A 24,865-nucleotide genomic window follows, 5' to 3' on the forward strand; every position below is an offset into this window, starting at 1 on the left:
TGTGTACTCCCACTACTTCCGGGTGACCACATTCGAGTTAAATGTATTTTACATTTTCCATGATGATTATTATAATTATTTTCATTACTATGATTATATCATGACAGCCACACTTAAGTCTTCTACGTTGTATAACTGACACTCTTATGTATCTTATGTATTCATACGGAAATGTTTATACTAATCTACTTTTGTGACGTTAGCTGTGATTTGGGGAAAGAGGAAACTGTACTTGTGAACGTATACCAGATACTTAACAGGCGTTTATGTGAGATTAGATGCTTTTGTGCTACACTGAGAAAACAAACTTAAGACACTGCATTGTTTCTTACCATCGTCTGGGTTTATGGTCTCGCCCAGATCTCTCCACATTCTCCTTATGCGCCATCTGCTGGTGGTACATGTTCCTAATCCTGGTACTGGAGTCCCATGTACATTAGAGATTTTAGTATTTTCTCTGCTCAGGCATATCATCTAATTAATACCCCGTAAGGAAGTGAGGGGGGCTGGGATTGTTAAAAAGACTTCAAGGTTAGGGGTCCAGTGTATCAGGTTTTCAAGGGGCCATTAATCTCTAGTGATCCCCCTGCTCCTTTTAGATTTAAGCACTAAAATGCGCAGAATCTGGAATACTCCATGACCAGGTTTAGTGGTGGCTCAAACGTAAAAGGCTCTGGAAACCAATATGGTTCAAGCCCCAGCATTTTGGGACTGCCAAGTTGGGGCCCTTAACACTCTCTGCTGACCCCAGCTTTATACCAGGTTGGATAAAAGTGCTGTTATAGATTTTGACAGGCTTTCTATTTATCCCACTCGGGATTTGGACCCTATCCCAAAATGAATGGGACACATTACTACACACACACACACACACACACACACACACACTATGAGGCTGCAGTATTACCTATTGCATATTCAAAACATTATTATTTTATGTGATCTTTAATGGACTCAACAAGTTCATGCATTGAATTTGTAATTTGCAAAAGTTTAATTATAGTTGCTGTAGATGCATTTTTAAAATGTTTTATTTAGGCACTTACACAAGTCAAATATGAACAATGACCACATTCACATTCTGTAGTGAACTGTAAACGCTTTAAAGGTAATACATTCAGACAGCACATTGCTCATGTGCTGTCTTCCTGGAGATACTAAGTGCAACTATGAAAATATTAATGATTTCTTTTACCGGTGCATATGAATGCATCTTTAATAAATACAAAATAATAAACAAGTACAAAACCTTTGCAGTACTAAACACCTTGATGATGATTTTGCTAAAAGAAAGCTCCTCTAAAATAAGGCCTCGACTTTGTCATACCCACGAACAGAACAGGCAGATACAAATAATAAAATCCCACAACCATATTACAAGCACTTTTCCACCAGCTACTAGAACATGTAGGCACTATCTAAAAGCTATCAGAAATATAGACATGTTTGACATGTTGTTACTTCAAACATTTTGTTCCAGGGCATGCCTAGGTGGAAACGATGATCACTTTCTAATATATGTGTATCTTTCTGCATGTCTGTCATTTCTTCTGTGTGGTATGTATCTCTCTACCCTGCACCATCATGTTTGGTGACAGTTTCCCAAGGACATATAATTTCCTTGACTCCCCTTTGTGCTGCACCCGGGCTCTCCTCATCCTCATCCTCTGAGTCAATGGGGTAGATGCGGCATTCAGGGGGGATGTCAACTTTGATCTGGAAAAAACTATACCAATGGCATGTATTTATAAGATTATAAGTTAATGTAATTATAATTTAATAATAAGATTATCAATCGCTAAGCCAAAATGGCTAAAATATGAATTTTGTAATTCTTATTTGTTAGGTTGTACTAACTTTGCAATCCTCTTGGGCTGGGGCTGTGTTATTTGCTCCACTCCGAGTGGTTGTACTCTTCCTCCCCCTGCTGACACAGCACATTTCGGTGAGAGACTGGCGAACATGGACGGGGCATTACATCCTCGCCGAAGGATTCTGCTGAGAGACAGGGCTACACGGGACTTGGATGCCTGAGGCTGACTCTCCTCTGACACAGATGCCTCTGTGCATTCATTAATAGATGGGAAGTGAGATGAGGCAGGTGCACCACCATCAAATCTCCTCTCAGAGGCTGGGGTGCTGTCAATGGCCACACTTATTGGAGAAGGACACACGGCACTGTTGGGCAGGGTCATTAGTCCTGGAGAGGCAGTGGACTGGGACTCACACATACCTGTGTACACGGCTAAATGTGGCACAGGTGCTGTGAACCGACACAACTGAAATGCACAAAAGGTACAAAGTTTAAATTGCTAAAGCCAAAAGGTATTAAAACTTGAAGATCAAATCAAAACATATTTAAATACTAGTCTTACTTTTGTAAATTATAATTAGTTTGTCATTTCTCCTTCTACAACATACTTTTGATAAAAGAGAAGCACTACATAGATGGTAGTTAATGATAAAATGTTGGCTGTGCAGTGGCATTTTATGAATAAACTGCAATCGTAATATTATCTTCATAATATGTGTATATTGATAGATATGCATAAGTATGTATTTAAATACTGTTCATTATCTAATTATATTCTTAGTATTTTGATAGTATGCAATAGTACTTCAGTTGGTCCATTTGGTGAATCCCTTAAAGGTTCCGTGTAGAATTACGATACAGAAGGTTTTCAGGAACCTCTTTAAATAATTAGAATCCAGACTTAGAAGGTTGTAATTTAACCTCTGTTGAACCCATTTCAAACAGCGTGGTACCAATTATAGATTTATAATAATTATTACTAATCACAGTGTATTATTACGGTAATTATTACATCATATTGCATATATTTTGTAAAGAGAAGTTTCTAGTTACCATAATGCCTTATTATTTTTGTTTGTTTTCACTGTAACATTTCAATGCAACAATAGTAACAATATTATGGGGAAAAAACAAACATGCATCCCCCTAAATAAACAAAGCCATATAATGAATGACAGATACATGATATGATGACACAAGACAGAAACAATTTGGGGAAATATGTATAATTTTATTTTACAGATGAGAAGTAACAGAAACGGACAGTGATTTTATGTAAATGGGACTATTTTTAAATGATGATGTTTGAACACAAAATGACAAAATCTGATGTAACAGAAATATGGGCTACAGAACAAACATTCAATATACTAACCCTTAAAGTAATACATACTGTATAAGCCCCTGTTTTTTCATTTTCTTATTTACCTTAAAGCATGTTATTCAGTAGCTGCAGTGAAATTTATAGGAATGTACTTAATTGCAAGAATATACGAAATAATCATATTCTTAACCTAATAGATTCTATTCAGCATATTTACATTTACAAAGTAAAGTGCCTAAAACTCACGTATATATAGTTATAGCAAAATATGTGCTAATTTAACTATTATAACAGTCTGTTAAGATTATTACTTTGGCTATATTATTCTATTTACTCATTTTTTTCTGAGCCAGTTTGCTCATAACCTGTGTGATGTCCATAGGGCCACTGGCAGCCAGCTTGGCCTTTTGTGCCTCCTCCTGCTGCCTAAGGATGATGGGGCTCAGGCTGGGCCTTCGCTTCTTGGCGTTCTGCTCCAGCTGAGCATCACTGAGAGGAGACAAAATGTCATTTGTGTTATGACATTTGTGATCTGCACATGTCATTTGGCACAGACCCATTCCAATTTTTGCAGCTTGCACTAACCTAAATTTGTGTGGCTCAGGAGCAACAGCCTTTTTCTGGGTGTCCTTAAATACAGCAGACTTCAGATATCTCCCATAAGAATCCTGAATACAAGTCAAAAATAAGCTCATGGTTGTAAAACCCATCAGTAAATTATACAGATGATTGGTGGTGATGGTTTCAGGGCATATGGCTGACCTTCTTCATGAGCATGTAGATGTGAGTCTGGGCAGCATCCAGGACATAGCGATGTGGGTGAGACAGACCCCTGACGGTGATCTCCATGGTCTTTCCATCAATGTTGATCCAACGAGGTGCTCCACGAGCCAAGAATGTCCTAAAAATAGGCAAATAATACATTAGCAAAACATATTTTTATTAAAAGCTATTCAAATGAAATATTAACGGTGCATGCATATACAAACAGGGTTAGTATTAAATTACAGCGAGCACCATCAGGTGGAGAGATTGTGTACAATGTGTTGTATGCACAGCTTTTAGAAATGTAAAAAGTATTTGGTGTTTCACATACTTGTAAATCTGTTGAGCCTTCTCTTGCATTGTAGCTGCAGCCCCCCATTTTAGATCTTCACATGCCTCCCAAAATGCAAGGTTCTCACCTATTTATTAACAGAAACCATGTCCTATTCTTATAATACTATTGAAAACAATGAAAGACTGATACAAGGTCATGTGTTTTATAACATTATTGTCATCGTGTTCCTAGTTAAGTCTCATGTTCTTTGAATAAATGTGAAATTTTCTGTCATATTCTGTATCATCCCAAAACTTTAACACAATGTAAAATTATATTACTTTACATCACATCATGTGTAAATGTGGTTAATGTTTATTTTGTGTTGCATACCACTAAACTCCTTTTTCAGAAAAAGACGAAAATCCGCCCGTCCACGTGGATCACAAAGGAGTTCACCAAAGCTAAAAGTCCAGCGCTCCACTCTCATTTTTGTAGGATTTTCAACACTTACAACAGAAATGCATGTTTTTTATTATTTAATCTCACAACAAATACGGATTTAAACTCAATGAAAAAATAATGGACCTACTTTGGCATGTTAAGATCCCAGTATGTGATATCATCTGTTAACCATGGGTTGCTTGGAAGGCATGGATAAAGGAAGGGGTCATGTTGTTTGTACGTTGTTGTGTACTTGACAAGGCTGCAATGAAATTAATAGGGATAAAATATAATTATATTTGTAATTTGTGGAGGTAAAAATGTAAAAAATATTTTCCACAATGCAAAAGTATGCATGTTTTGATATATGACATACGCCCCAATGGACACAGATGACTTCACTCTTGGCCTCATGATGCACTGTTGAGTGAATATGATCTGCAGAAGGTGGAAAATGAAATACTTAGTGGTCAAATGTGTCAGATATAATGTAATGTAGTAACTGCAATAGTATAAATACTGTGCATTAAAATATCTATAAAACACACACAATGGGGTCCAAACCTTTGAGACCACTAGTGAATGGTTCTATTTTGTATTTTTACCTACTTTAAGTTTCTTAATGACAGAGTATGTTGCATTGCATCACATGAACTCCACATATTAATGCTAAATATTATACTCCATTTATTATCAAATCAAGAGTTGGTCAAGCACATGCTTCGATAGAAGAGATTAGGCATGGCGGAAATCTAACTTGTTCAAAGCACATAACATGGTCAAGATCATAAATGTGAATGCATTTAAATAATGACCTAGAAATACTATAAGATCTTGAATCTAAAACAATAACTTTTTTGTTTTAACTATTTCAAAATTTCTATTTTGTTATTGTATCCCATTTTAAAATCCCATATTTATACTCAGCAAAAAAAAAAAGAAACGTCCTCTGACTTTCAACTGATTTTACTTTCAGTAAACTTAATGTGTAAATATTTGTATGAACACTAAAAGAGTCAACACCATAAGAAATAAACTAAAAATGTTTCACAATGTGTCCCTGAATGAAGGGAGGCTTAAAATCAAAAGTACCAGTCAGTATCTGGTGTGGCCACCAGCTGCTTGAAGTACTGCAGTGCATCTCCTCCTCATGGACTGCCTATTGCAGACAGTCTGAGCACTGATGGAGGGATTGTGTGTTCCTGGTGTGACTCGGGCAGTTGTTGTGGCCATCCTGTACCTGTCATGCAGGTGTGATATTCGGATGTACCGATCCTGTGTTTAAACCCTTTACAATAAAGATCTGTAAAGTTATTTCGATTTTTACAACATTATTGTTGAAATACACTGTCCTGAAAAAGGGACGGTTCTTTTTTTGCTGAGTATATATATATGTGTGTGTGTGTGTGTGTGTATGTGTGTGCACTGTCCACTGTAATAGGAACACCTGTACATTTATGCACTTTATTAATCATATCGCAGCAGCACAATGCAAAAACCCATGCAGATATTGGCCAAGAGCTTCTTGCTAACCTCAAACATCAGAATGAGGAAAAATGTGATCTCAGTGATTTTAACCAGGGCATGGTTGTTTTTCGAAATTTCAAAATGCTGATATCCTGTGTAGACCACAGTCTACACAGAATGGTTTGGAACAATGATAGTAAGCATGCAAAGAAAACATAAGTGAGGTCACGGCTTACTATTCTTCTGTAGAAGTCAGATGTTCTTTTCTGAAAGAAAATTTAAAACAAAATTACTGCTTCTTAAAGCATTAAACCTTACTAATAATGTTTTGTAGCACTAAATACAGCAGCCTCATAGTTTTCTTTTAGTGTCACAATATGCTAACAAAAACACATTTTTCTTGCATATGGGTGATATTTCATTCATAGTTCAGGGGGTAAAATCTGAAAGTAAAAGAGAAAAAACAAAAACACAGTTAAAAGCAGAGCAATAGAGTAAGTTCTATAACATGTACATCAAACTAATTTAAAAAATATATTCTATTAAAATTATTATATATCAAAATGATAGGATTATCATTTCTATTTTTAGCAAGCTTTCTTCTGCGGTAACAGTGAGATTAGCATAGCATAAATCCTCTTGCATATAAGATTATAGATTAAATGTGTCCTTGACAGATTAGCTGTATCTACTTTCTTCTACAGCATTTTAAATCTAAGCACTATTCCTAATTTGTGCTTGTCCAAAGAAAAAACTCACTGAAGTAACTTACCTTATTACCTCATCCTGATTGGGATCTACAAGGCGTTCTAATCCATAGTCCATCCCACTAACTGTTCCTGGCTGTTTGGTTTACAGCAGAGGAAAGAAAAAAAAAATCCATTTGCAATGTAACAAAAGGCTTTTTATGTAGATTGTTATAATATTAAGTAGATTATTATGTACTGCATTATTATGTTATGACGTAGTATGTTTTTTAATGATCACTTCAATGTACAGATCTTAATTTAGCCCATTTTTACTAGTGAGAGAAAAAAAACAACCTGTTGTATTATTATCTCACCGGTGGTCTGTGTATGACCCAGTAGGCTCTCTCCTGGCAGTCAAAAACCACTCGATCTGGTTTCTTTCTCTCTTTCCCTGCCCTGCGTGAGGTAAAAATGCAGTGAGCACTTAAAAAAATCAATCACCTGAGCTTTTAAGAGTAACAGTGAATGTGACTCTTTGAAACTGACACCACTTGTAAACTGAAAAATATAATATACGCCACTGACAGACCTGTACTGCTCTTTGGCCTGCATCACTATGAAGTCCCACTTGTGGTTCATCCATTTATGTAGATGATTGTACTGCTCCTGATAAAAAAAAATATTCTTTGTAAGTAACACCCTGGAAACAGCACCCTTAATTGTTTTATTTTAGTATTTGAGGCACATATGATTACTGATGAATACATTAGTCTTTACCTGCTCATGCAGTTCTAACATCCCTTTTTTACGTATATTTCTCTTCGCCAGGTATATTGCTTGAAAATTCAGAAATATAAACATTAGATTTTCTAAAGGCAATGATAATTTCAGTTTTTAAACAGCAGAGCATTCGGCGACAGATGTTTAGCAATTACTACATGTAAAACCTATTATCATGTACCACTGTTTGTATATTCATATGTAAATATTAGCAGCAACAAAACCACCAATTTTAATACTGACCATAATCAGTGTCCTCCACTGGCCATTGCTGTGCAGCCCAGAAATATGGTGTCTGTAAAAGAATCGCCAACAACTTTCATCTTATAAATACCATTAGAAAAAACACTTAGAGTACATAAAAGTGTCAGTGTTTGTGTTCTTTTAGTCACTAATAGATGTATTAGTGTTACCTGAAAACGATAAAGTGAGGGATCTGATTTGATGATGAGTTTCTTGTGATCCTGAAGTGGGTAAATGTATCCGAAGGCCACCATCATGGTGCCCAATACTCTAGCCTCTTCAGGCAGTAAGGCAGAAATGTTATCTCACACAAAATGCTAAAGCTTATACAGTATGTGTACATTTGCTTTTTACTACACACTTCTGCAAACAATTTGCATTTTAACATATAAATTAATAAGGAACAAATTCAACCAAGCTACTTGATCACAGTCAATTTAAAACATGCAAGTATTGTTTGCTGTATCTTTGTACTCTCTCTTTCTCTCACTCTCTAAGAAAGCAAGCAGATTTGTTTAACTCATTTAACTGACAAAAAGAAAAAGTCCCCTACTTACCAGCCACATCTATTTTGAAACGATTAGAAATCCATTCAACAATGTCTTCTCCTGGAGGAGAAAGTTTTTCTAATATTATGTCAGTATAACAAAATATGACATTACAACACACATACATAGTGTGTGAAAGACATGACTGATAGCCCTTGCAATGTCAAAGGAAAAAGGACAGTTGGTTTTATTTCTCTGATGTACCTACAAGATTTGCAGATTAATTAGTTGCAGCATTAACAACACATAGTACACATATTGTCTAAAAGTGAATTCGGACAGCACAGAGGTATGATGGTTTAATACACAGAGAAATGCAGTGCACTGCTCCCCTGCACAGAACAGTTTTTTTCCTCTATTCGGAAACACTTAATTCCGCTCATGACAGACTCGGTAATTAGCTGTTGATCAGTGCCACTGCACATGGGGGTTGAGATATGAAACACTGTTATTGTAATAAACCATTTATGTGCCTAACTGGAAACAAGGAAAAGGCTAAAGCTTAATTAACACAGTAAGCAAGGTTTCTGTTTAGTCTTGTTTTAAGTATATCATACTATAGTTGCAACAAGTTGTCTAAAATTTAGTCTTTCTGTCATTTTCAGTTGTTTGACAGAAGTCAACTGATGAGTTTTCGCACATTTATGATTTATGCTGATGTGCCTCTGTTAAATAACCACCACTTTAAATTGACATGTTTATTTGCCTAAAAACACAGGCTTTTGGGTAATCTCATAGGAGCATCTTTTACCAACTGACATTGTCACGACTGGGGTGTTGATAAAAGGTGATGCGTGAGCTCTCTTAATTGGGGCCAAATAAGCAGGAGTTTGTGTGAGTGAATCAGAGCAGCTTCATTAGTGAGGAGGGAGGGTGGACCTGCTGATCCAATCCACGTGATTTCACTAAATAATTCATCAACACCTCGGGTGTCCGCTCCATGCTAAACTCATTTTCCACAAACAATGCTAAAAATAACTTAAACCATTTTGCACAATCACACCAGCAGAAACGTGTTTTGTAATCACAGATAAGAGAAATCTGGGCTCCCCGCATTTCACATATTAGATTTTTCATGTGCTTGGACTAAAGCATGAGAGAGAAAAGCCTTTCTTCCCTGAGACTAGACAGCCTCAAGGAGGGAGTCATTGCAGCCAGCCACATTGAGGTTGTCATGGCAATGGATAATGCATAAGAGGTCTGTAATGCATGGTTCACTAAAATAACTAGCAATGTTAAGGAGTAATTGCAATCAAGAAATCAATGCATGTGGGAGAGTCTCTTTGTGGGTCATAGCTAATAGTGTCAGCGGCTTTGTATTGCACTGAAAAGTGTATGTAACAGGATGCTCTCTTGCAAGATACAATCTGCAAACTCACACTGCAATAAGAAATGTAAATCATTCCGCTCTCACCTGTGATGGCATGAGGGATGGTGGTGATGACGAGTCTTTGGGTCTGAGACCGTACCCCAGTCTTAGGGTCCTGCATTTCCAACACCACTGCTTCCATCTGCCATCATATATATATATACACATACAAAATAAAAAACATAAAAACGGATGAAAACATTTAATTTGCCGCACCATTTCCGCCAGACACTAAGTGTGAAGAATAAATAACAAGAATTAACAAGAAATTTCTTTTGCTGCTTTGTGTGGACTAAATAAATTAAATGTTGTATAAATTATCTATAAATTACCCATCTTCCACTTGTCCTAGATAGATAAAGCGATAGGTCGTCATTCGTTCAATTTTATAACAAGCTTATTTTCTTCACATGTGCAAATTAAGTGGTTAATTTTCATCAGTCTGCATATAATTTACCCGCACTGCATCCTGAATTATGAGTCAACAAGAATTCACAGGGTCAGTCGTTAGGCTAGTGACCCAGCCTCATAAAAACCACCATTGAACCACCTATAGAAATGACAGAACCCATCACCCATCATTCATTGAGCTCACATCCTCCCATGCTGTTGTGAGCTCAACAGCATGGGAGGAACAGAAAAAGGCATTAAATCTATAACGCTGTGTGTAGATCATTACATGCAACCCCATTCCATATTGTCATACTCATATGTATTTAACCTTTTCACTCATAAACATTTACTTAGCACACTTATTTAACATCTTTAAAATGACCTTCATAAAATCCAAACTGATTCATAGCAACAAAAAAGCACTGCCTCCTCCTGTCTGTAAGTAATCTGTTATAAGGTCTGAAGACTGCGATATTCAAGCATGAATTTATCCCTGCTGGACTCTGACATGCCGTTTAAATCCCTCATAGCTGAACCCTTTGAAATATATCTGCTGATTGATTGGTGGCTCTCTGTGGCTGTTTGAAGTTGCTATTAGATTTCTCACGGTGTATGGCGTTTGAAGATGATTTGGGGAATCACGCACTCTCATCCTGATCACAGAAAGTTCTCAGCCAAATGATTGGTTTATTACAATCCCAACAGCAACCAACTGTCAGATTTTTATTAGGCTCAACACACAGCCATAAAGCATTTACCTCAAAATGTAAATCACACAGAATGGTGTGATTTACATTTTGTGGATATTTAATTATGACAATAAGGGGGTCTGGTATAATATCCATAAGCGCCGGTCACCTTACCAGTTCTTAATCAGGTCTAAACATGCTGACAGAGTGGACGATTTATTTGCTGGTGGAACCTTTCTTTTATAAAGATACCCAATGAAATATAGAAGCAAATTGCTTTCATTTGGAAATATGGATCCAAGAAACACACAGATGTTCACAGTAGCTCATATGATTCGAACAGAACTGATGCTTCCACAAGACATGCTGTCTGGCACCATAACAACCCTGTTAACCAGATAGTCATAGATTAATAAGATTGAGATATGCTTGAATGTACAAAAGCAACAGTTACTTACTATATACAAAAGTGTGAAGTATGGAGTTGGACAGATGTGTAAAAATACATAGTAATCCCACTAAAGTATCGGGTTTGTTAATGTAGTCTATTGTATTAAGGTGTATAATAACCCCAGACTGACTGAGGATGATACACTCACGCTGTAATTCACGCGTAAACCTCCTATCCATACGAAACGTGACGCGAGTAAACCTGGGCTTTGTGCTGCACAGGATATAATGTTTTGCATAGATGATGATGTTTTGGTTTTCAACCCACCTTTTTCAGACAAGCCATCCGCGGTCTGTAACGCTGCCCATGATCCCGCACGTTTCTTATAGTCATATTGGCGTCTTTAGCCTGCAAATGCTTACAGTCTGATGACTGGCAAAGACCGAGAGATAAAATGCAGAGATACCTCAGGCAGACGTGCGAGGATTTCCGATACTGCCGGCGTCTAAATCTCTTATTATCATATTAATATCCATAAAGGCGATGCTGATCTTCACCAATCAGCGAGCAGCTCCGCGATTACAACTAAAGCCTGTCTCATCATGCAGGGAAGGCTTTACAATTATACCACCACCAGATGGCGGTATTTGACACACAGAAGACAATCGGGGCACCGCTTTCTCTATACAGAACACCACCAGAGGGCGCAATTTATCTTTGTGTCCTTCGTTTGGTTAAACAGGCTTAAGCACGGAACAAGACTCGTGGCCTAGCTTAACAAATGTCATTTTGTGAGGTATTTATTTGATGTAGTTCTATGGGGTAGTTCTATTCCCACTGGTAAAAAAAAAAAAAAAAAATCTTTGCAAACAAATCAGTGCACAGTTTATACACATTATCTGATCAAATCTTAACATGTTTAACCCTGTTACTGGTTTATCTACTAAGCTGGATAGATAACCTAGGTAGGATCAAAAAAAAAAAAAAAAATATATATATATATATATATATATATATATATATATATAAAACTAGACAATTTTTTTTAATCAAAAATACTTTTGTTTTATCGTTTATTTTAAGGAGTATCCGAGCTCTTACTGAAAGTGACCTGAACAACTCGTCGTGAAGTTACCGCCCAAGTTTGTGCACGCGCACGGTGCTCGCTCCCTCGTCAGTGATGGATCCATGAAGTTGTTACTACAAAAATGGCTGATTTCCTGCCCTCCCGGACGGCGATAGTTTGTATCCCCAGTTGTCTTTTGTCTAGCAACGAAATCGAGCAGCAGAGGAAATCTAAAGAAATAGACAGATGTATCAACCGAGAGAAGACCTACGTGAAGCGACTAGTAAAGATTTTACTGCTCGGAGCTGGCGAGAGCGGCAAGTCAACTTTCCTGAAGCAAATGCGCATAATTCACGGACAGGACTTCGATCAGCGGGCCAGAGAAGAGTTCCGGGCTACAATCTACAGCAATATTATCAAAGGTAGTGCTTTCTAAACGCGTAACACACCGTGTTTGTCGATTAGTGAAACTTTGTGTTGTGTCCAAACGCAACGCTTTTTCATTTATCTCGCGGTGAGAGTGATTTCTGTGGCGAACTTTAGCGATAAGAGTCGAGCTTGAACGTACAAAAGCCATCAGAAGTGGAGTTAGCTGTAGTAGCTTCGCTCTGCACACTGTTCGCGCCACGCCTTGGACTTCAAACAAAACTAAACACAACTAAGCGTTGTGGGGTTTTCCGATAAACCTTTATAGTTCGCGTTTATTTCTTTAAATAAAGGACTAAATTGTATTACATGTAAGATGAAAATTTAACTTTCCAGTACTTGATAAATTATTGCAAAATTGTCAGCTCGTTGTTCTAGGTCCTTTGCACTCAGCTAGTTCGCTAAGCTCCATGTTTTGTTATTCAAAATTACATTCCTACATGCCTAAGGCTGCTGTCTGAAACCTGCCTAAGCTGGAGGGAATAATAGCACCATGTACATGCTTTACATATATATATATATATATATATATATATATATATATATATATATAATGTGTGTGTGTGTGTGTATATGTAATCACTTTCTGCTGCTCTGTAATGTGTGTGTGTAGGAATCCGAGTGCTGGTAGATGCCAGAGAGAAGCTGCACATCCCATGGGGTGACCCTTCTAACCAGACACACGGCGAGCTCCTGATGGGCTTTGACACACGCTCGGCCATGATGGTTCAAGGAAACGTAGAGACCAAAGTCTTCCTGCATTATCTGCCCTCCATTCACACCCTGTGGGCTGACAGCAGCATCCAGAGCGCCTACGACCGGAGAAGAGAGTTTCAGTTGGTGAGTATAAAAAAGGAGAGAGAAAAAACAACCCACCTACTGTCACAAGAGTCTTACAGATCAATGGAACAAGTACTGTAAATATAAAAAAACTGAATAAGATAAAATAATTTGTCACTTGTACTTTACAGCACAGTGAAATTATTATTATTTTTTTTACTTTATACCCCAGTTAGGAAGTTAGGGTCAGAGCACAGGGTCAGCCAGGATACAGTGCACCTTGAGCGGATAGGGTTATGGGCCTTGCTCAGGGGCTCAACAGTGGCAGCTTGGCAATGCTGGGGCTCGAACCACCCACAGTCCGATCAGTTACCCAGAGCCTTAAATGTTTGAGCCACCACTGCCCCTGTATATAAGGATATATAAGAATAAAAACCTTATATAAGAGTAACAATTTAGTCAGTAAGACTGGTTTTATTGATTAAACATGTATCTGGAATATTTAATGTACTGCACTAATTCAGTTACATTGTTGCTGCAATATTATCATTATTGTGGATAAAAATATTAATGTGCTAATAAGTGTGCGCCATTCTGCCGGCTTGTTGAAAACCCTTTCTTTTTTTTTTTTTCCATGAGAGAGCCCTGACTGAGTATTAGCATTATAAGCATTTTTTTATCACTTAGTTTTCTTTAAGCTATGGTCTTGAAAAGCTGTGTAGATGCAGAATGCTTGATGCAATGTTTTTATTCTAAAGATTTTAACTTTGTCATGGTGGAGGTTATACTTTTAGTACAGGAAGGCTGAACGCTTTAATTATATGGTCCGTGCTGTAACACAGACTCGTGCCTCTATCTTACAGTTAGTATGATGGTGTCAAAGCTTTATCTGATATATAGTTGGCTGTAAGCCACATGACACACGCAGTGAAATCATTTTCATCACTTCCATACACATGGACAGTTATAATAGTATAATACATATACCAATAATCTCTAATCTATTTGCATAAGGGGGTTTAATTTAGTAATAAAGTCTGTACCTGTATTTGGATTAGGAACTTAATCTAAACCACGTTTTTGCTGTTAAAATGTTTTGTAACTTGTTAGGTTTCTACAGATGTTATATGTCAGTTTAATGTGTTGGTTCGTGTTTTAGCTAAAAGAGGTACCTTTTTTATATGAATGGGTAGATATGCAGGGAGATGGATGTACTTTATAAATCCCTGAATTTGTAACAGTGACTTTAAGAAATACAACAATTTCCTTTGTGAATTTGAGCATTTTTAAATAATGTATTTCTTAGTATAAAAACAAAAATGGTTTAATTCTGGAACTCTATAAATCAGTGTTTGGTTTGGCTTCTTGAGCAAATCACTGATGATGGAGGGAAAAAAATCAATAATGCACATTCTATTCATATCTATTTAGAACCCATTATCTGTATATTCTGAATAATGTATTTCCATTTTTATGACACACCTTAGTAGCCACTATTGGACCATATTCATTCAGAATAAGTGCTGAACTATTTAGTCCAAAGTCACCCATTATTAAATAATAGGTATGTCTGTTTAAGATCTTTAAAAGGTTTTTGGATGATGTGTGGATGTTTTAGGCTTTAAAACTTTAGTTTTAGATATAACATTTTTTGATTCACTTCTGCACTCTTACGTATGAGGTAATTTAAGGAGTCGTTACACAGTGGTTCAAAACAGAAAGTGAAACTCCTGTCATGTGGTCAGAATATTTTCTCGTTCCCTTTTCTTTTTTCTTTATCATTTTTTTTGTTTGTTGGAATAAAATTTTTAGATGAGGTAATACCCGTGTAAGTTTAAAATTTATCTTTTTATTTGCATAAATCTGAAATGCATTTAAATGGATTCATGATTTGTGGAATTTGTGAGATCCAAAAACAAATGTAAGTAAGATCAATCTGATTGAGAGTACAGGCTGAAGGTTAGATTGGAGCTCTGTTCTCACTACATGAAGAGGGAATAAAGGATTCAGGAAAAACTGAAGGAGATTTACTGTTTAAGCTTTATGATTGAGTACTGAGGGTCAAGGGTCACAGTTGTTATGCCAGCAATCATCTAAGAAGCTTATAATGCACAGGAATTTGTGTTGCATGTCTTATTTCATAAAAAAAATATTCCATTTAAATTGTTGTAAAACATTTAAATGAATTTAATGTTTATCTAGTTATTGATGATTATTCACTCTAAGGTGTTTTATATTGGGTTTTCTATTTCAGTCGAGACTTGCTGTTTTGATTTCATTATTTAATTATCCATCCTTCCATCCATCTTCAACCGCTTATCCAAAATCGTGTCGCGGAAGTAGCAGTTCCAGCAGGGAACCCAAAACATTCCTTTCCCCAGCCACCTCAGGTAACTCTTAACTGGGGGATCCCGAGGTGTTCCCAGGCTAGTGTGGAGATAAAATCTCTCCACCTAGCCCTTGGTCTGCCCTGTGGCCTTATTTCAGATGGACGTGCCAAGAACACCTTCCTAGGAAGGTATATATATATGCTTACTAGATCCCTGAACCACCTCAGCTGACTCCTTTCTACGTGAGGGAGCAGCGGCTCTATTCTAAGTTTCTCACGGATGACTAAGCTTCTCAACCCATTTCTAAAAGAGAAAAGCCAACTTCTCTTCTAAGAAATCCTATTTCGGCCTCTTGTATTTGTGATCTTTCCTTTCCCAACGCTCCTGACCATAGGTATGGGGCCGGAACAAAAAATTGACCGGTAGATTGAGAGCTTTGCCTTTTGGCTCAACTTTCTTTTTGTCACAACAGTGCGGTAAAGCGACTGCAATACCGCCCCCGCTGCTCCGATTCCCCGGCCAAACTCACGTTCCAATGTTCTATCACTCGTAAACAAGACCCAGTGATACTTAAACTCCTTGACTTGGGGTAATGACTTACCCCCTGACATGTGCAAATATAAAAACGTTTCTAGGTAGTGTTTGTTACTTAATTATGTTGACGGTTTCCTTTTTTCCTCCCTTTGTCTTTAGGGTGAATCAGTGAAATATTTCCTGGACGGTTTGGATAGAATTGGACAGCCGGTAAATTCTATTTTAAAACTGAACAATGAGTCTTAGTTAAAGAGGAAAATGTGTACACATACTAAAGATTTTTTTGTGCTTATAATTTACTATTTTGGTAATAAATTTATTTTTCCGGTTTACTTGTAGGATTACCTACCAACCCAACAGGACATACTTCTGGCTCGAAAGCCTACAAAAGGCATCCACGAGTATGACTTTGAGATTAAGAACGTTCCATTCAAAATGGTAGATGTGGGGGGACAGCGGTCAGAGCGGCGACGATGGTTTGAGTGCTTTGACTGCGTCACTTCTGTGCTCTTCCTGGCGTCATCTAGCGAGTTTGACCAAGTTCTTATGGAGGACCGTCAGACCAACCGGCTCATGGAATCGCTCAACATATTTGACACGATTGTCAACAATCGTGTGTTTTCTAAAGCATCCATCATTCTTTTCCTCAATAAGACAGACCTGCTGGAGGAAAAAATAAAGACGGTGTCTATCGGTGACTATTTCCCCGACTTCACTGGAGAGCCCCAAAATCTTGCTGATGTTCAAAAGTTCCTGGCAGAATGCTTTCGTGGTAAGCGGCGCGAGCAGCAGGTGAAACCCTTCTACCATCATTTTACCACGGCCATTAACACCGAGAATATTCGACTTGTCTTCCGAGATGTCAAAGACACAATCTTGCATGAAAATTTGAAGCAGCTTATGTTACAATGAGAGACTTGCAATAAGGTTTTAGACCATTCCACTTTTAATGAGGTTTTAATTCTAGTGCAAGTGATTCAAAAAGACCCTGAAGTTAACACCTGTAGGCAGATTGTTCCCCTTTTGATAAGACTACTTTTTTCTTCTTCTTTTTTTTAGCCCAATTTCAATGTCCCTTTCAGTCTATTCAGCTGTGTCACTAGTCTGTTTTACTGCTGTAATTGTCACTTTTAAAATAATGTAAAATTTTGTTAAACCATAAAAACACCACCATGGTGATTTAACCTAAAACAAGGCATCTCCTGATATATTATTCACCAGTTAATACAGCAGTGTTAGCAAGGCTGGAGTTTCCCACTGTTGCAGAGCAGAGATTCCAGTTTGTGTTAATCCAAAGAAACCATCACATACAACCTTCAGATGTTTTTTGTTACACTTGAATTTAGAAGAATCGACTAATCTATGTCTCATTTATACAAATAAGTAGTTATGGGTTAAGAGTTTTGCTTAAGGGCCCATTCTGATTTAATGTCTATTGTCTCTGCCCTGATTAGAGGCCCACTACCACTGTTAGACCTATTGATTCAAAAGATTTTTTATTTATTTATTTTTTACTTTATTTTAAAAGAAATATCAAATCAGTTTTATCTTTTTTTTTTAAAAAAAGGATTTGTCCTGACATGCCTTAAAGCAAAGTGGTAAATGTTAGCAGACACACTCCAAGATGCATAATAACTGCTAAGACTCAGGGGCTGTAAATATACATTATAGGCACATTATTCTTGAGTGGCCTCCCCTTATTGGGATTAAACACCTTTTCACTATTTCAGGATTCACCATTTAGGAAGTCCTGTAATATCCCAGATTATGCAGAAAATGTAGTGGCCCTATTAATAAGGTACCTGTGTATGTAGTACTATTGTCTTTGTTCCTTGTTCAAAGAGAGAGACTCTTAAAAATGTTTTGTTATACAGAATTTATGTTGTATAGATCCCTTGTCTATAGTTTTTGTTTTTATTAAACCATTGTCTGGTTATCTTTCACTTTTACACCTTCCTATTTAAAGTGAAGTGTGGCCAGGCTTGTGTATGAAAACCTTCTGATGGTGGTTTATTATAATTTTCATTATAATTAATTTACCAAAAATAAGATGTATGTACATATCCACTCAGTGCAGATGCCACAGAGGCTAAACTGACCTTATACCCTAGTTAATAAATAGACTCACATGATAAATTTTTCTGGTTTATGGGGATTTTTGTTTACCTTTATCTGATTTTTTTTTTATGAAGTATATTCGGCTTCCAGCATAGACTAAAACATTTTCTCCTCAAACTGAAATAAGCGGCCTTGTGCACTATAACTAATATCTCAGGTGTATTTCACAGTTTGTCTTAGTTCACTGATTTATTTAAGCAGGATCACCATCCTGCGATCTGACTTGTGATCTGGCATTTCATGAAAACTGAGATCGGTGTACAAGTTCACCAAAAGAATTTAAGTGTTTTGTTTAGATATGACCCATGTACAGTATACATTTCATAATGTTCACTCTTTTTGTATAACTTTCTTTGGTTCATTAAATCAAACTATTTTACAAAGATGATAATTTTTGAGTTGTTGGTGTCTTTCATCTATTTTCATTTGTGTGTATATATAAATCAAGATACAGTGTCAACGTATATGATGATGATAAAAATTAATAACAAACTGCTTTATTTACAGCCGCATTGTGGTACAGCAAGTGGGGTTGTTGATTCAAATCCCAGGTGTCATGGTCTTAATCCAAGCACGGTTTAGTGTCTGACACGAGGGTTTCTTTAATGGTTTTCATGCCTGTTTATTCCTGTGTGTTCTTTAGTTTGCTTCTCATCTCCCAAAATATGCCAGTGGGATCAGCTAAGATAAATTGCCCCTCACTGTGTGTGTGTGTGGTGCCCTGTGATCACACCCAGAGTGTCTTCACAATACATACAAACAAAGCAATAAAGGATAAAGCAAGAAAAAGTTACTGAAAGAGTGAATATTATGTATGTAGCACTTCCATGTAGCTAAACCTAATGTAAAGTGAAAACTGAAATAAATGGTTTATGTAAGATGGTTTATTAAAAACTGAAAACAAATTTAAAAGAACGGGTAAATTAATATATACATTAAAAGACTAAAAAGTCTAGTCTTAATTTAGTTTTAACATGTTTTTCTTGTGCGTTTCGCGCTTTTATCCTAAAATCTCGCTCTTTTATTTTGGAATTTATTTTCTAACCCGGAAGACACAAAATGTACACCGGACATAACACGTGACTGTCGTGACGCTGACGTCAAAGCCTACACGTTAGAAGCTTCTTTTTTTTGACGTAATGTTTATGAATTGCTGTGGTGTTTCTGGCAACTTTCGAGACAGTTGGTATATTTGAGTATTTTATGTGAACTACTGCAAGTCACTATCAACACTTTGACCAAAAGCTTTAAAAATCAATTCACAATTTAGCAACATGTGCCGTTTAAGATCATTATCAGAACTGTGGTAAGAGATTTGTGTGTCAGGATGGATGAACGGAAATGTTTCTAAGCAGCGAAACCCGAATAACAGAAGGAGTAAGAGAGAAGTGCTTTGTGAACTACCTTTCTCAGGCTATGAAATATCATAAGATAGAACTGCACATCTACAAGATTTTGTTGCTTTCAGCACACATAATCCCACTAATGCCGGATATGATACAAAAACCAGTTGATCTCCAGGACCTAGGAACTATGCAGGACTGGGGTTGAGAACCCATGAGTTAGACCTGAGTTGATTTGTGTATGTAAGTGTTACTTAATGAATTTGTAACTGATGTCTTGTTGCATTTGCAGAAGTTTCATCCATAGATCTTAAAGGTCTGCAGCTCTCTTGTATACAATCCTAACTGCTGAGACACTACACTCCAGATGCAGTGCCTGGAATATTCTGTGGAGAAACTGCGCTCAGCTCTTTTCTCTACTCGTAAGGATCTGACAGCAGCCTATGAGCACTATAGCAGGGAGGAAAAGCGGTTTCTTGAGGGCGGTCTTCTCCCTGGCAGTTCACTTTTCACTGCCATTACTGTTCACTCTGAATCTGACTGGATTCCTGCCCACCCTGAAGCCCCTCAAGACTTCCAGAGCTTCTACAGCAACCCATACCGCAGCACACCCAACACCGGCCACAAGACCATTTATATTCAAACTATTGGTTGGTCAAAGTTCTCATATGACGATGCAGTGTTGCTTACAGAATACGCTGCTGGGTAATGTGTTTCTATGCTCCACAGGCTCATTTGGGGAAAGTGCTGGAATCACTGAGCAGTATGTGGAGTGGCTGAGGGAATACTGTGAGGCTTTTTACTACGGTCTAGTCGTGAAGCTTTTACCAGCAGTGTCTGTTGAAGCCACCAGCTGCACATTTCGTGTTAACAGCAACACAAATAACCTTCAGCTTCATGCTGGTGAGTACCACCACATACCATACGCCGTATTAATCATGGCTGCTTGGAAAGTCTTGAGATCAATTTAAGAAACTTAATCCCACTATCCTGCAGAGGGCAGTCAGTGTTTAGAAAAGTCAACAGTGGAATTTAGATTGTTGCTGATCTTCACCTGTACTCACACTAACACTAAGTCTTTTTATCTCCAAATATCATCTTTCTTTTTCATAGGAGACCTTTTAGCTTTTTTAAAAAAGAAGAAGCCAAAAGATGCATTTTGCATTGTTGGGATCACCATGATTGATTTGTACCCAAAAGACTCCTGGAATTTTGTCTTCGGTCAAGCATCTCTCACTGAAGGTGATATCTACTGTAACTGAGGTGTTATTGGCAGATTTACCTTTCTTCACAGTAACATTTCTGTTGTTGAAATTTCCATATTTTTTTGTGTATTATTAAATTAGTGTTTTTGCATTTAGCATTTTTTGAGTAGTGTTAATTGTGTTTAGAGACCAACTTAACAAAAAATATACAAATAAATAATTAACTAAATAGCTAAAAAAAAAAGATTTATGATTTTCTGTTAGATTTAAAGATTTTAAAAGGTTTTGTATCTCACAGAGGAAAGGTGATCGTTTAGGAGATTTACATTTCTGAATGTAGAACTTTGCCATTAAAATATAGAAATGGACAATATGCTGTATTCAAATAATTTGTTACTGTGACAGAAAAAGATAGTTATGTCCTTTATTGCAAAAATGTAAGATTCATAAATTAAATAAGAACTTATAACCTCGGAAGTTGCTGCCAAAACACTTGTACCGCTCCACAAGTAAAAAAAAGATGAGAAATAAATTTTTTTTTTCGTAAATGTACATAGGTCCACAATGTCCACATATTTTGTATTTATGGAATTAACAGGGTAAATACAGTGTAATATTTTGATATATAAGTGAACTTCTTTAACCTTGTTAGGAATAGGATAATTGTATGGAATGAGCCATGATATTTTTTTCCCAATTTAATATCAGTTATTGAAGTCCATTAAGATTTACTTCTTGGAACGTTCTTGTTTAAATTATGAATTGATTGAAGCATATATTTATTATTACATTTTCTATCAATGATGAGAATCTCAGCGGTTAGTTCATCGTACGTAGTTACAATTTCCCACAAACTAAGGTGTGATTTACAAAGTTGTTGTAATAAGACCCTTGAAATAGCTTTAACTACTAATTTATATAATCTAAACAGGATAAAAAAAATCTAATTTGTTTATGAATTGTGCATATGCTAGAACAGAACCTGAATCATCAAGTAGCAAATATATGTATGTAATGTCTTTTAGATGCCATTTTGAAAGAAAAAATGCTTCGTTTGGATGGTAATATTAGAATTGTTCCATAATAAAGCTTTATGTGGAGAGAAATTGTGGGCATGGCACTTTTTCCAGGCTAACAGTGCTTGCTCATGGAATTGAGACAGCTTTATAGGCAATCAGCATGGCAAATATATCACAAGACAGCAAAAATTTTAACCCACTAATTTTATAAGAATTTTTTTTAACCAATTTATCCTAAACACATGGTTGACATCAGTGTTGAGAAACCTTTCTGACAATATGTTTTTTCCATAATGAAAACTAATCGTCTGTTGAAATCCTTCCGTTTAAAATGACTGTATTCAAATTAGCTATTAAAATACACACATTTAAACTTTAAATGATTGCATTTGATGAGACAGCAAAGTTATATAACAGAGAATTTATTATTGTTTTCTTTGTACAAAAACTGCTGTGAACAGCTGGTCTGAATACAAGCTCTCTGTGCTGCAGGAATGGGGGTTTTTAGCTTTGCTAGGTATGATGATGACTTCTATAAAAAGAGTTATGCTGGGCGGCTGAAGAAAGCGATAAACCTCAAGCCAGGGGACTACATTGTTTTCCAGGGCTACTACACACCTCCCATTAGCAGCACTCTGCTCCTCCGCTCGTGTAAGGTATGACAACCTGACACATAACTGGACTCTAAAATAGTATTCTTAAATCTAATTAAGAATAAGTGCCATGTCACTTCAATCTTTGTATATTTATTTGCCTTAATACTTATTTAATTCTTAGAGTTTGTGTAAATAATTTTAGAAGATCAATGTTTGTTGATATGTGTCAATTTTAGGAAGATTCTTAAGGCTTTTTTCCCTGTTATTTTGGCAGACACTGACTCATGAGATTGGGCACATATTTGGTATCCAGCACTGTCAGTGGCTCCAGTGTGTTATGCAAGGTTCCAACCATTTAGAGGAATCAGACCGTCGCCCACTAGACCTTTGTCCCATCTGCCTCAGAAAACTACAGTGTGCCATTGGCTTTAAGATTCCAGAAAGGTACAAGGTAAGAGGGTTTCATGTAGTGCTGCACAATTAATCGCCTAAGTGGCAATATGGACCCGTGCCATTATTTCATCGCAAAAGTCTGCACTTTGTTACAGGTCATAACACTGAATAAGATGCTGTGTCCAAACTTTTGACTATATTTTACTTATTTTATATATTGGCAAGCATCCTCTTAATGCTGTTAGCCTGGATACATACTTTTAAATACAAAAATGGTACATTTATTAATAACATATCACAGTTTAAATTAAAATTGCAATATAAGCCAAAATAATCGCAATGTCATTTTTTTAAAACAAATCTTACAGTCCTAGTTTCATGGTGATAGACCATGAAAAAATGTTAACAGTCTCTGATATCTGAAAGGAAATTGTGTTCACAGTGCAAAGCCAGTACTGTACATTTAGTGATCTGTGTTGTATGAGATATTTCGATAAAGTGCTCATTAAGTTAATGTTGTGTTAATGTGAAACGTCTCTTGCAGGCTTTGCTACAGTGGATAGAGAATGGAAGTGGAAATTCTGAATGTCAGTCAGGCAAACCCACACAAGCTTTCCAAGACTTCAAACAGTGGTTATGTAAGTGTTTGAGCATATTGGAAGGTAAATAATTGTAACTCTTTTACAGGTTAGTAAGGAGAAAAAGCAGAAATTATATTTAATGTACAGGAAATATGTATTGTTACATTAAACAAGATGACACTAGATTTTTATGTAGAAATATGAATGTAATAAAAAGATGTTGAATTCAAAAGTTGATGCAAATAATTAACACTTATATTTGGCTGAAATAAATTACTGTAAAATAAAAAATAAATATTTAGTCATAGTGTATTGCTATTCCAGATGCCTAAAATAGTTTTACGAGGTCTGTCCGGAAATTATCCAGCCATGTAGTGACTGGATCACATGTAATAAACTAAATTATGCTTTCAGTTCCCGCACTGTCAGTCTTCAATCCTTTTCATATTGTCATAGTTAATGTATGCACAACCATTCCACTCTTCTTGGCTGCCAGATTACATCAATGCCACACAAAACGTTCTCATTATATTAACAATGGCTGGACTTTTTCCTGACAGACCTTGTATAATAGTTTCATACGTTATAAGTATTTCTAGTACAGTTGGAATGATTATTATTTTGATTAAGCTGTCCATATAACTGTCACATTTCTGGCACAATCATTGTAAAAGCATTGTAGTAAAAATGACACACCCATTCTCGTCACTCTGATATACTGAATGTTAAGACGTTCACAGTTAAGGTCATATTATACACCATGAATCTAACAATCACACTTATTCAATAAACTTGTTGGTTTCAGATGATCAATAGCACAAGTGCCTAGTAATTCAATAGTAGACTATGTAGACCTGAAATTATTTGAAAATAGACCTAAAAGCACCATTATGTCTTTGGAGAAAGTAACATAACTGGTACACAAATATGGGGTTATTGGAGCTGCAGTTGTTTAAGATGCTGGCTACAATTCTTCAGGAATAAAAAGCTGGGTAAAGTCAAAAGGAGACAAAATGAATGAAGTGTACAGCTGTACTATAACCTTTGTAGTGAATTTTTGTTTAACAGGTAAACTGGCCTAATACTGCAAAAAACACCCAATAAATTGCATGCAGATTGTCTATATTGTAATGTTCACCATTACTTTCATGTATCTGATTATTAAACAAATTGATTTGTATTAATTAATTTGTATTAATTAATTTGTATTAATTAATTATTGTATTTATTAATTTACCTATGCTATGATATTTCATTTGCATTATAATGCAGAACTCCAGCATAG

The 24,865-nt window shown here is 36.4% G+C and overlaps 3 protein-coding genes across 5 annotated transcripts; 2 read left to right on the plus strand and 1 right to left on the minus strand.

Annotated features, from left to right (window-relative positions):
• Positions 1 to 970: 970 nt before the first annotated feature.
• On the minus strand, positions 971 to 11,790 carry rgs9b (regulator of G protein signaling 9b). Of its 2 annotated transcripts, XM_053512084.1 has the most exons (19): positions 11,517 to 11,790; positions 9,762 to 9,858; positions 8,357 to 8,407; positions 7,970 to 8,076; positions 7,800 to 7,851; positions 7,554 to 7,612; positions 7,366 to 7,442; positions 7,151 to 7,232; positions 6,868 to 6,930; positions 6,324 to 6,353; positions 4,997 to 5,058; positions 4,769 to 4,882; positions 4,570 to 4,685; positions 4,234 to 4,321; positions 3,900 to 4,038; positions 3,723 to 3,805; positions 3,503 to 3,626; positions 1,858 to 2,279; positions 971 to 1,726 (listed from the first exon to the last, which is right to left on the minus strand). In XM_053512084.1, exons 1-19 carry the CDS (start codon positions 11,580 to 11,582, stop codon positions 1,570 to 1,572), a joined length of 1,989 nt encoding a protein of 662 aa, XP_053368059.1. In that variant the 5' UTR covers positions 11,583 to 11,790; the 3' UTR covers positions 971 to 1,569. The 2 variants fall into 2 exon arrangements, with proteins under 2 accessions (XP_053368059.1, XP_053368060.1); XM_053512085.1 differs by lacking the exons at positions 971 to 1,726; positions 1,858 to 2,279 and having other exon boundaries at positions 2,879 to 3,626; positions 11,517 to 11,785.
• A 537-nt stretch (positions 11,791 to 12,327) lies between these two features.
• On the plus strand, positions 12,328 to 18,834 carry gna13a (guanine nucleotide binding protein (G protein), alpha 13a). The gene is made up of 4 exons (XM_053512096.1): positions 12,328 to 12,677; positions 13,295 to 13,521; positions 16,485 to 16,535; positions 16,665 to 18,834. The coding sequence occupies exons 1-4, from the start codon at positions 12,398 to 12,400 to the stop codon at positions 17,235 to 17,237; spliced, it is 1,131 nt and encodes a 376-aa protein (XP_053368071.1). The 5' UTR covers positions 12,328 to 12,397; the 3' UTR covers positions 17,238 to 18,834.
• Positions 18,835 to 19,543: 709 nt separating this feature from the next.
• LOC128541601 (archaemetzincin-2) lies at positions 19,544 to 24,753 on the plus strand. 2 transcript variants are annotated; one of them, XM_053512097.1, is made up of 7 exons: positions 19,544 to 19,629; positions 20,079 to 20,436; positions 20,516 to 20,689; positions 20,900 to 21,028; positions 22,503 to 22,666; positions 22,881 to 23,057; positions 23,544 to 24,753. In XM_053512097.1, exons 2-7 carry the CDS (start codon positions 20,154 to 20,156, stop codon positions 23,667 to 23,669), a joined length of 1,053 nt encoding a protein of 350 aa, XP_053368072.1. In that variant the 5' UTR covers positions 19,544 to 19,629; positions 20,079 to 20,153; the 3' UTR covers positions 23,670 to 24,753. The 2 variants fall into 2 exon arrangements, with proteins under 2 accessions (XP_053368072.1, XP_053368073.1); XM_053512098.1 differs by having other exon boundaries at positions 19,573 to 19,625.
• The last annotated feature ends 112 nt before the right edge of the window (positions 24,754 to 24,865 follow it).

Source organism: Clarias gariepinus, chromosome 14 (assembly GCF_024256425.1).
Source record: "Clarias gariepinus isolate MV-2021 ecotype Netherlands chromosome 14, CGAR_prim_01v2, whole genome shotgun sequence".
NCBI lineage: Eukaryota > Metazoa > Chordata > Actinopteri > Siluriformes > Clariidae > Clarias > Clarias gariepinus.